At 45.2% G+C, this 12,725-nt stretch overlaps 1 protein-coding gene across 2 annotated transcripts in view; it reads left to right on the top strand.

Annotated features, from left to right (window-relative positions):
• Positions 1-641: 641 nt before the first annotated feature.
• NPTXR (neuronal pentraxin receptor) overlaps positions 642-12,725 on the top strand; it is a 32,094-nt gene continuing 20,010 nt past the window's right edge. The window contains exon 1 of one of the 2 annotated variants that reach the window (XM_081879386.1): positions 642-1,616. In XM_081879386.1, the coding sequence (XP_081735512.1) occupies positions 987-1,616 (630 nt within the window). In that variant the 5' untranslated portion in view covers positions 642-986. The remainder of the gene's footprint in view (positions 1,617-12,725) is intronic. The other variant, XM_081879385.1, reaches the window with a different exon arrangement.

The following is a 12,725-nucleotide window of genomic DNA, read 5'->3' as shown; positions in this document are numbered from 1 at the left end:
CTTGAAGCATTTCCCCCTGTACTGCATCTGAAGAGCTATTTCACACAGAGGTGACAGACATGCAATTGACAAAAAGGAATGTGCCACAGGGGTAATTCAAGCTGATATTCACTCTAGAATCGTTAAGGAGCTCCGATGTGATTTTGTTGGTCCTTTAGCAAAAATAGAAATCAATCAATCTGGGATTAGCCTCTTTACCGGAGCACTGAAAGCCCCCTCAGTCCCTATAGCATTATATTATAGACCCTCCAACCTAACCTCTGCCTCGCTTAACCAGAAAGTATGGCTAGTGCTAAAAGGGTCACATACGGACCAAGCCTTTCTCGCTGGAGAAGGGCTAGGGGCAAAGAGCAACTAGGAAACGTGACTTTCTCATGTTTCCTCCTCGCCCTTTCACTGCCAGCTCTCGATCGTCATTACGCTGCTCTCTTTACATCTCAATCCGACGGGAAACAATCCCGGGCACCGCGGTTTCATTCCCCTTTTCCAAAAGAAGAAGTGCTCCCAGGGCGATTGCTATTTCCCTCCATTCCCCGCCCCAGTGTAAAAAACATGCCTGCTGGATCGTGTGTGTGCGTGTGTGTGACAAAGAGAGCGAGAGAGAACTGGTGATTCTTCGAGGCAGCACCAACAGCGCCCTTCCTCCGCTCCTCCCGGCGCCGAAAGGGTTACCAGGCAGCCGCCGGAGGGGCCCGGAGAGGAAGAGTCGATGACGTCCCCGCTCGCGCTCTCCAATCAAGATATAATCAACAGCCTTGGTTCAGGTGGCAGAAGGAAGCCGGGGCTTCTCCAGCAGCCCGTCCTCTCTCTCTCTCTCTCTCCAGCTCCCCGGCTCCTCTCTCCCCCACCTCGTGCCGCTTTCCCCTCCCGCCCCTTTTCTCTCTCCCACCCCCGGCTCCCCCCCCTCGGGGTGCCGCTTTCTCTTGGCTGGGGTCGCCCTCGAAGCTGCCACCCTGAAGTTTCTGGTGGTGCTCCTGGCCGCAGGGATGCTGGCTTTCCTTGGTGCAATCATTTGCATCATCGCGAGCGTCTACCCTGCGGCCGGCGGCAAAGGAGCTCTCCAAGGTGCTGATAATGGCTCCAACGCCGCGGCTGCGGCCCTGCTGCCCGCCTCGGGCTCGGCCGACAAAACGCTGGGCGCTCTCCATGGTGCTGGAGAGAGCCCCTACGGGGGCTTCTCGGCGGGGCCCCACGACGCGCTGCTGGACCTGCTGGCCAGCGCCCGGCCGCAGCAGCACCAGCAGCTCTTCAGCCGCTTCCTGTGCACCCCGCTGACCGTCGAGTGCCCGTCGGAGGGGAGCCCGCAGGGGGACAGCCCCGGGGCGGCCGCCGCCAGCGAAGAGCTGCTCTTCCTCCAGAGCACGGCCGAGCAGCTGCGGCTGACGGCGCAGCAGCAGAAAGACCAGATCCTCATTGACCAGGAGACTATCCGGGAGCTGACCACCAAGCTGAGCCGGTGCGAGAACGGCCTTGAACTTAGTTTCCAGGATAGCCCCTCCGTCTGGGGCGTCCCCAGGCAAGACACCATGGGCGACCTGCCCTGGGACTCGCCGGCCATGATTCAGGAGCTCGAGGAGGCTGTCAGGTCGCTGAAAGACAGGATCGACAAGATAGAGGTAAAAAATGAAAACGCACCGCCCTTCGTAAGCCAGTTCCTTTTAGGTTCTCCCTCTCCTTTACTATCCCATCCTTTCGCTTCCCCTCTGCCTTATGCACACGTTACTTTTACCTCCTTTGCTGTAATCAGGAGTTATATTATCAGGCACTTAAAAGCCTACGCATAAGCAGTGGTTAGGGGAGACTCACAAGAGGTAAACCAAGATCTGCTAGGAAGTAACTGAAGCTCCACTTCCAGCATAGCAAGAAGACAGATGGCAACTTCATCTTGCTATAATAAATTAACTTCAGGGTAAATACTGAAGAGAAGATGATGGGCACACATACCCTCAGTCCCAGGCAGGTTTCTCTCCATTATTACTACTGCATCTCCTTGTTCATGGCCTCTCTCTCTCTCTCTCTCTCTCTCTCTGTGTGTGTGTGTGTGTCACACACACATTTTATCACACACATTGCCAATATTTTTAATTACCTCCCCCCGCAAGACCATTGCCTAAATTGTGGATGGGAGCAATCTTTCTCCCATAAGGATAGGCTATTAGTTTGTGAACAGTCATGTTCCCCTCTGCTTCTGCCCATAAGGTTGTTGTTTTTAAATTGCATTTTAATAATTCATGTAATTTAATCGTAGCTGTGGTATATTCTGGTAAATCACTTGGCCTTAACTGGGTAAGATGTGTGTGTCTAGGTTTGGGACTTGGGTGGAGGGTGACTGTGTGTGTGTGTGTGTGTGTGTGTGTAATGAGGGGATGATGAATACAGTGGTACCTCAGGTTACAGACGCTTCAGGTTACAGACACCGCTAACCCAGAAATAGTACCTCGGGTTAAGAACTTCGCTTCAGGATGAGAACAAATTGTGTGGCGGCAGCAGGAGGCCCCATTAGCTAAAGTGGTACCTCAGGTTAAGTACAGTTTCAGGTTAAGAACGGACCTCCAGAACGATTTAAGTTCTTAACCTGAGGCACCACTGTACTTGGCTGTTGCACTGAGCACATACGTGTGAGTTGCATTCTAGTACTCTCTGTAAGGAATCTCTTTGATGGCTCACAAACATTACCTGTTAAAGAAATAGGATATGTACAGAAATGTGCATACAAGCAGGTGAACAAACAGATATACTGAGATAAAACAAAAAGCCAAAAGCCAAATAGACATATGCTTGGGTCAGATTATCATCACACACCCCACAGCCATTCTGTCCCTATCATCAGAGCACATTTCCTTTCTAGTCACATTTTAATTAATTCTCGGGAGACAGAGTTTTCTTCTCTTCTGTTGAAATACTATATATTACGAAAAACCTGGGGGCATGTTATATATTAGAGCACCTGATAGTAGAAGTTTATGAAATTTGATACTGCATTAGGGGATCCAAATCCTATTCAGTTTTGCTTTGAACTAATTATTGCTTTAATTCCCCACGAGCATACTCCTGTCTCTGTGTTATTAATTGCTTAAAACATTAATTTTATTATTTTCATGCCGCATTGCTTGATATCCGTATACCCACCAGTTACTCAGATTAATAAAGGCAACAACATAAATTCTTGGAAATGGATTCATTTATTATTTTCTTCTGTTCCTGTTAAGAACTCTATTAAAGTCAAAGACATAGTTCTACTCCAGTGTCAACTCCTGCACTGCACATGGTATTACTAGTAGGCCAGTGTAAAATGCTTGGTGGCTCTGCCACTAGGTCATTTTGTCTTTGGTTTTTAAAAATCACAATATCTTGAAAGTTGTTTGATGAAGTTAGATATTATTTCACACCCCTGTACATTCAAGATATTGGCCCTAGGGCCTTCCCCCCACCTCTCCCCCCACACCACCAGGATTCTCTTATTACTCATCTTGGAATCCTTGCCCCAGATTTCTGCCTCCTGCCTGATTACAGATGGATGAGAGCAAACCTCACACAAAGAGCTACTGCTGATGTTTCCCTAGAGAGATATTTTCTGCTTTACGGCTGCGTGAGAAAGGGAGAGGGAGGAAAGAGCTTTGAACTCCCATGCTCTGTGGATGTGCTTTGACTAGCTGATGCTGAGATCAGGGTTCCTAATCAGAGAGGTGCAATTTGCACGTTATATTATTTGCCACTGAGTGCACACTCTCAAAGGAGTGGAAGCCAATCCCACCTTTCTGATGAGTGAATTCATGTCAAGGATATTGGCAAACACATGCTTTTATTGCTTTCGCAGTTTACATTTGTGGGGCTGCATGTGTACCAACAGAAAACTGTATGTGTGCACTTCTACAGTAGGTTCACTGCTGTATTTTTATGTACATCTGCAACCAGCCTTGCAGTTTTCTCCTTTGGCCAGACTTTAATGCTGTGCCCAGACTGAATCTCTGGTTCAGAGCCTCCTGTGGTCCTGGATCCTGGCAAAAGTTAGCAAGACACTGTTTGTATCCCTGCTTTCCGTTATACATCAGGGAGGTTGTTGTTGTTGTTGTTTTAAAAAAGCAAAGGTTGGATGGTTAGTACAGTAATTATACACTGGTTGAAGTTCCAGGCTGAATTCCTTTTAGAATTTGTGAGATCTGGTACAGTACATAGGTAAAGGTAAAGGGCTTTATTGGCCGAGGGAGCCTGCGAACAGCTTCCGGGTCATGTGGCCAGCATGACTAAGCCGCTTCTGGCGAACCAGAGCAGCACACGGAAACGCTGTTTACCTTCCCGCTGGAGCGGTACCTATTTATCTACTTGTACTTTAACATGCTTTTGAACTGCTAGGTTGGCAGGAGCAGGGACCGAGCAATGGGAGCTCACCGCGTCACAGGGATTCGAACCGCCAACGTTCTGATCAGCAAGTCCTAGGCTCTGTGGTTTAATCCACAGCGTCACCCGCGTCCGGTACAGTACATAGTCATTGGGTAAAGTCATAGCCTGCCCAGACATTCATAATAATCTTCAAAAGCCCTCTTTTCAGTGCCCCACCCTAACCACCACCATTGGAGATAAGGCAGTTAACTACTGGAGAGAGAACCTTCTTGATCCTTACACCCTGTTTATGGAACACTCTCTCCTCTAAGAAGCTCATCAGATGCTGACTTTCATGCCTTTCCAGAGACAGTTGTTCTCTAGATGATTTGAACCATGGCTCATGTAAGTCCCAGTCAAGGTGCATTAAGCAATGCACTTCTCTCTTGGATTCCACCTGGCCAGCTTGTGAGCTGGACTATATGGATGGGTATATTCATAGTTCAAGATAAAGCCATGCTTGTTTGCTATTAATGACCATGCCTATAGCATGTAAAACTGTTGAACTCAAGCATACAAATTTCTGCCATTCACTTTTACAACAGTCCTTTCGGAGCCCCAGTCTTTCAGATCCAAGTGTGATAGGCTGTCTTGTAGAGCTGCGTTTTTGACTGTGAAACAGTTAAAATATGTCCATGGCAATCACTAAGAGGCAGCACTGATGGTTCATTCCTTTCAGACAGCACTCTCATACAAGATCCCTTAATGGTAGAAAGCCCTGGTGGTTCATGTGATTGATTTGTCTGCAGAGTGTCTAGAAGAAATCTGACAGGCACACATTGTGCAGAATGCCCATGCCCATGCCAATCATGCTGGAGGTGCTGAGGAATCTATTTCTCCCCTCCTGATATAGGGTGATTCTATGCATGTTTATTTAGAAGAAAGTCCCACTGGTTTCAATAGAGCTTACTCCTAGGTAACTTATCATCATCATCATTTATTAAATTTCTTTACAGGATTGCAGTCTAAACGGGTGCCTGATAGGTGGGTGGTTCTGCCTCAGGGCACGATCCTTTGGCACCTTCCAGTTCTAAGATTCCAGGATCTTTGCAAGCTGGCAAGGCAGGTTATTGCCATTCCCAACTAATATTTCAGGGGGAAAGCAATGAACAACGCCTGACCCAGTCAACCACAGGCAGAGCAGCTTGTGCAGGCATTGTGCTATTTTAGAAATTTTGCTCTGAGTTTCCTCATCAGATACTGAGAAGGGTTCTTTTACTGAAGAATTCAGAAAAAACAAAATTCAAGTAAGTGAAACACTAGTTTGATTTAATTTAAAACAGCCTCTTAATAACAGACCCATAGAGCCAAATTTAAACACATTTAAGTTTTTTAAGGGGAATTGAATACATGATTGATTATCTCCCGCTGAAATCAAATGGAATTAACACTACTAAACTTGCACTGGATTTCCCCACAGACTTTTTATCTGCATGCTGACATACGTTAGAGAGCATCCATTGATTCTGCAGAAATTTGAGAAGGGATTTGAAATAAGATTATTACTATAATCTATGTGTTGTGTTATGACTGTGAGACATTAACAGGATTTGGGGAAGATTTATCAAATGCCTATTAAAGATTTTGGATCTTAATTCACACTGAAGTGCTCTGGTTTTTATGACCCAGATCATAATCCCAGATCAATGTGGTTTATGGTAGTAATGACTAAACCCCTTAAGGACTCACCTGAGGTCACAATCCAGCTCAAATTAGATGTGATGGGCTAAACCATGGTATACAGGCAGTTGTGTGTACCTTTCTTTTTAGTGAAAAGCTGGTTTGGAGGCTGGCATCAGGAGTGGAAGAGCAGCAGAAAGAGGAGACACTTAATTCCACCCCACCCCCCGCCACTTGCCTGCTCAAAACTGCCTGTTCCGAACTGGGAACCCCAAGTTTTGTTACCCACCAGAGGGAAAGCTGCTTGTGGATGGCTTTTGAGCAGACAAATAACCAGTCCCTCCTCCCCATTTTACTCTTGACTGCAGCTTCTGAGACCGCTTCTCAGGGTAGGGGAGAAAAGAAACAAGCAACCATTACTTTGATTAGTTATACCACCGAAAGCCGTAAAACAGAACATGCAGCACAATCCTAACCACATTTTCTTTGAAACAAATCATACTGAGTTTAATTTGCTCACAAGCCTTTCTTTCTTTTCTGTCCTCATTTTTCACCCAGTTGGCTCCCTGCTTGCAGCCTTAATTGAGACTATCTGAAATCCCATTAACCATGACTAATTTCTTTTTTTTTTTATAAATATTTATTAAAGTTTTTAAATATAAATGCACAAATAATAAACAGTCTTACTTCTATCACAGACATAATTTCATCACTTCTTTGGGCTCCCTCACGTCTCCCGCTCCCATTTACATCGTTAAAAGTTTTTTCCAAACAAATTATCAACTTGTTTACAATCTCATGTCCACTCATTCAAATATAATCTAGCACTTCTTCCAAAAAATTTTATATTTTCTTTAGTCTCACTTATCATCAAATTTCAAATCTAATTTAGTGGTGGCCAGTTTTTTATAATCTAGCATCCTTCTTAGCATTCAACCAAATTACAATGTTTTTGTAGATACTTCTTAAATTTCTCCCAGTCTTCCTCCATCTTCTCTTCTCCCAGGTCACGGATTCTGCCAGTCATCTCGGCCAGTTGCATATAGTCCATCAGTTGCATCTGCCACTCTTCCAGTGTGGGTAGATCTTGAGTTTTCCAGTTTTTTGCGATGAGTATCCTTGCTGCCGTTGTTGCATACATAAAAAATGTTCGGTCCTTCTTTAACACCTTCTGGCCGACAATACCCAGAAGGAAGGCCTCTGGTTTCTTAGTGAAGGTATACTTAAATACCTTTTTCAGCTCATTATATATCATTTCCCAGAAGACCTTCACCTTAGGGCATGTCCACCAGAGGTGAAAGAATGTTCCTTCGTTTTCCTTACATTTCCAACATTTATTATCAGACGAATGGTATATTTTGGCAAGTTTAACTGGGGTCATGTACCATCTATATATCATTTTCATTACATTTTCCTTCAGAGCATTACATGCGGTGAAGTTCAGCCCAGTGGTCCACAACCTTTCCCAGTCCTCAAACATAATGTTATGCCCAATGTCCTGTGCCCATTTTATCATAGCCGATTTAACCATTTCGTCTTGTGTATTCCATTTTAACAGCAAGTTATACATTCTAGATAATACCTTAGTCTTTGGTTCTAACAATTCAGTTTCTAACTTCGATTTCTCCACCTGGAACCCTAACTTTTTATCATTTTTAAAAACTTCTTTAATCTGAGCATAATGTAACCAGTCTCGCACCTTATCCTTCATTTTCTCTAAACTCTGCAATTTCCAATTGTCTCCATCTTTTTCTAATATTTCCCAATATTTTGGCCATTTAGCCTCCATATTGGGTCTTTTTAGGGCCTTAGCCTCCAGAGGTGAGAGCCACCTTGGAGTTTTATTTTCCAGTAAGTCTTTGTATTTTGTCCAGACATTAAACACTGCTTTCCTGACAATATGGTTCTTAAAGGCCTTATTGATCTTAACTTTATCATACCATAAGTATGCATGCCAACCAAAAGCATTGTTAAAACCTTCCAAGTCCAACACGTCAGTGTCTTCGAGAAGTAGCCAGTCTTTTAGCCAGCAAAAAGCTGCGGCTTCATAGTACAACTTTAAGTCTGGCAGGGCAAAGCCCCCTCTTTCTTTCGCATCTGTTAATATCTTAAACTTAATTCTGGGCTTTTTGCCCTGCCAGACAAATCTGGATATATCTTTCTGCCACTTCCGGAAGCACTCCGTTTTGTCCACAATCTGTAATGTTTGAAACAAAAACAACATTTTTGGCAATACATTCATCTTGATAGCAGCAATTCGGCCTAACAAAGAAAGCTTCAATTTTGTCCAACTATCCAAGTCTCTCTTAATTTCAGACCAACATTTTTCATAATTATCCTTAAATAGACTCAGGTTTTTTGCTGTTATGTTTACCCCTAGGTATTTTACTTTTTTAACCATAGTTAGTTCTGTTTCTCTCTGAAACCTTTCCGACTCTATATCTGTCAAATTTTTTCCCAACACTTTAGTTTTCTGTTTATTTAATTTAAATCCTGCCACCCGACCAAAATCCTGTATCAGTTGTAATACTCTTTTCGTACTAGATTCTGGCTCCTGCAGAGTCAAAACTAGGTCATCTGCAAAAGCTTTCAGTTTGTATTGTTTCGCTCCGACCTGAATCCCTTCCACCAACCGGTCCCCTCTGATCAAGTTCAAGAGCACCTCCAGAACCGAAATAAATAACAAAGGGGAAATCGGGCAGCCTTGTCGTGTTCCTTTTTCAATTTTGAACTCTTCTGTGACCACATTGTTAACTATTAGTTTAGCCTTTTGTTCTGAATATATTGCGTCAATCCCATTCTCAAACCCCCGTCCCACTCCCATTTCATTCAAATTTCCCTTCATAAATTTCCAAGAGATATTGTCAAAGGCCTTCTCCGCGTCTATAAAAATTAACACTGCTTTTGTATTTATATCTGTTTGCAAAAGTTCCAAAACGTCAATAATGTTCCTAGTATTTGCAAACATATGTCTGCCTGGGAGAAAGCCTGCCTGGTCTTTATGGATTACTTCATTAAGAACTCTTTTAAATCTACTTGCCAAAATGTCTGCAAATATTTTGTAATCCACATTCAGAAGGGAGATGGGACGATAGTTTTTAAGTTGTGTCTTTTCAGCTTCAGATTTTGGTATCAATGTGATAAAAGCTTCCTTCCACGATTCCGGCGCCTTCTTCCCTTCCATAATTTCATTACAGACCTCCATCAATGGTTGGATCAAATAGTCTTTTAATGTCTTATAATACTTGGAGGTCAGACCGTCTGGCCCTGGAGATTTGCCCAATTGCATATTCTGGATAGCTTGTTCAATCTCTTGCTGTGTTATTTTGTTGTTCAGGATTAATCTGTTTTTTTGTGACAACTTTGTTAGTCCATTTCTTTCCAAAGAAATGACTAATTTCTGCTGGTTTCTTCTTAGAGATTAGCATCTTATTTCTGATTAGGTTGATATTAGGGTGACAGTGGGCAAGTAAAGAGTCCATTTGGTGCACGTTTCAACAAAAGTTTGCATCCGGTGTGGTCCTGGGCTTCCTACAGACACAGGGTTGTATCCAGCTAAGTCCTCCTCAAAGTAGACCCATTGAAATCAATGGAGCTACCTTATTCGTGTCCATTAATTTCAGCGGGTCTATTCTGAGCATGTTTCAACCAGATACAACCCGTATTTAGGAACATAAGTGAAATGAGCTCTTGCCACCCTCCAGGGTGAAAGCTGAGTGAGCTTTGGGGAGTCAGGAGCCACTGGCAAGCTATGCATTCTTTGGGTGGGGTTCTTTCCAAGTGCCTCGTATGATTATCTAATTAAAATTGTGCTTGTTGCTTTATTTGTTAAAAGCTCCCATCTCTTTTATCTCCACTGACTTGCACCCCCCCCAATATCCTTTTTCTTGCTCATTCATGATTTGTGCTTATGAGGCTATCGCAGCAGTCGCACGTAATCCTGCTTTCAATACAGTTTGTGCCTGCAAAAGATTTGGGCTGGTCATACCAGACCATTTCCATTCAATGCATACTCTGCAATGTCCTGCTGAGATCCCATAAAGGTAAAGGTAAAGGTAAAGGTACCCCTGCCCGTACGGGCCAGTCTTGACAGACTCTAGGGTTGTGTGCTCATCTCACTCTAGAGGCCGGGAGCCAGCGCTGTCCGCAGACACTTCCGGGTCACGTGGCCAGCGTGACGAAGCTGCTCTGGCGAGCCAGCGCAGCACACGGAAACGCCGTTTACCTTCCCGCTAGTAAGCGGTCCCTATTTATCTACTTGCACCCGGGGGTGCTTTCGAACTGCTAGGTTGGCAGGCGCTGGGACCGAGCAACGGGAGCGCACCCCGCCGCGGGGATTCGAACCGCCGACCATGCGATCGGCAAGTCCTAGGCACTGAGGTTTTACCCACAGCGCCACCCGCGTCCCTATAACATACCACAAATGTTGAGATCCCATAACATACCACAAATGTTCTGGTATGTTTCAGTCCCAGTTTTGTAGTGCTTAGAACCTCTCCAGACATCAATAATATGGTAGCACTGGGGACATCATGGTAGCACTCCAGACATCAATAATATGGTAGCATCACAAAGCAAGCTAAAGCAGAATAAATCCATCACTAATGCAGAATACACCTGCAATAGAACACCAATGTGGAGGGGCCAGCCAATCTGACTTCTCCTCAAATAATGGGGTGGGGGGGGGACACCCTCTCAAAGCTCAGTTCTAGACAGAAGGCTACCTATGTCTCACAACAACTGTAATAATAATAATAATAATAATAATAATAATAATAATAATAATAATAATAAATTTTATTAAAACCCACCCGCCCTGGCCAGAGCCAGGCTCAGGGTGGCTAACACCAGTAAAATTACAGTAAAAACATAACAGGGAAAAAATGCAGCCTCATTTTAAAAGTAGCCCATAGATCAAAACCATAAGGGGAGGGAAACATAAGGGTCAGACTGAACAGCTCTGTCTTGCAGGCCCTGCAGAAAGATGTCAAGTCCCGCAGGGCCCTAGTCTCTTGTGACAGAGCGTTCCAGCAAGTCGGGGCCAGTACTGAAAAGGTCCTGGCCCTAGTTGAGACCAATCTAACCCCCTTGCCACTTAGAACCTTCAAAATGTTGTCATTTGTGGACCTTAAGGTCCTCTGCAGGGCATACCAGGAGAGGCGGTCCCATAGGTACGTGGGTCCTAGGCCACATAGGGCTTTAAAGGTCAAAACCGGCACCTTAAACCTGACCCTGTACTCCACTGGTAGCCAGTGCAATTGGTAAAGCACTGGATGAATGTGATCCTGCGGCAAGGGCCCTGTAAGGAGCCTCGCCGCGGCATTCTGCAACTGCTGGAGTTTCTGGGTCAGCTTCAAGGGCAGCCCTGCATAGAGTGAGTTACAATAATCAAGCCTGGAGGTGACCGTCGTATGGATCACTGTGGCCAGGTCAGGGCGAGAAAGGTAAGGGACCAACTGCTTAATATTGCTTAATGTGTGTAGATTCAGTCCATTAGATTCAGGGCTGAATTTATTCATGTCCATCTTGCCCCCATGACTGAGGGGGCCCGAGGCCACATGACATCACTACACGGTGTGTGCACGCCCTGTAGTGTGCACACATGATGGCAGCATGCCCCGCAGTGTGCTGACATTACTCATGCACATCACGGGGCATGCTGATGTGTCGTGCAGACAGCCTGCGGTGTGTGCGCGGGGATGCCACAGAACTTGGAGGGGGCCCGGGACCTTCACTGAAATCTGGGGGGGCTTGGCATAGATGGCACGCCTGTGCATGTCTGTACACAATTTTGCAGTTCTGACCTCTGGGCAGAGCTTGGTGCTGGAGTGGCATGTTCCATTTCAATGCTTCAGGCAAAACAGGAAGTGCTGTCCTGCCCTGCTGCCCCTGTTGCTGCTGCCTACATCATCTGCCCTGCCACCACTGCCTTCACCACCTGCCTTGCCGTCTCCACTGCTGGAGGAGAAGCAGCATCAATTTTGGGTGAGATATTGTGCACGTTGTAAGATTTCAGGCGATTTCAGTGAGATCTCAGCCAAAATCAGCAAAATCTCCACTGAAATTGGTGCCCAAACAGGCAACGCTTCTCCCCCCTTGCTGGAGACAGCAGGGCAAGTGGGGCATCCATGGGAGGGCCACCTTGGGGGCTTCTGCCACCTGAGGCAGTGGCCTCACCCCATCTAATGACTGGGGCGGCCCTGACACTAATTTTTAGAATAGGGTGGGATGAGAGAGACCTGTGGCTCTGCAGAAGTTGCTCACTTTAACTCCCATTGCCTTTGACCCTTTGGCTGAGAGGAACTGGAGCCCAACAAAATCTGCATGGCCACAGGTACCTAAACCCTGTTGTAGAACAACCCTGTAAGACTTGACAGTATTACTTATTATCCGTAATCTTTAGACCAAACCGTCAACATAAGTCACCATTATTATTCCCATAATATGACTGAGGTGAAGAGATGGTGGCTTTCCTAAAACCGCCTAATGAGTTTGTGGCTAAGCTGAGATTTACCCAGGGGCATCATGTTCTTAATTATCACATATTCTTATCACATCCCACACTTTGCAAGCTCTGTTAAGCTTCCGAAACTCCAGCACATTGTGTGACTGAGGAACAGTTGAGGGAGTTGGATGTGTTTAGTGTGGAGAAGAGAAGAATATGAGAGGTGATATGAGAGCCATCTTCAAATATCTGAAGAGCTGTCACATGTAGGAGGAGCAAG

This window comes from Podarcis erhardii (genome assembly GCF_964252035.2).
Source record: "Podarcis erhardii genome assembly, chromosome: 10".
In the NCBI taxonomy this organism is placed as follows: Eukaryota; Metazoa; Chordata; class Lepidosauria; order Squamata; family Lacertidae; genus Podarcis; species Podarcis erhardii.
This window is presented reverse-complemented; position numbering and strand designations above follow the sequence as displayed.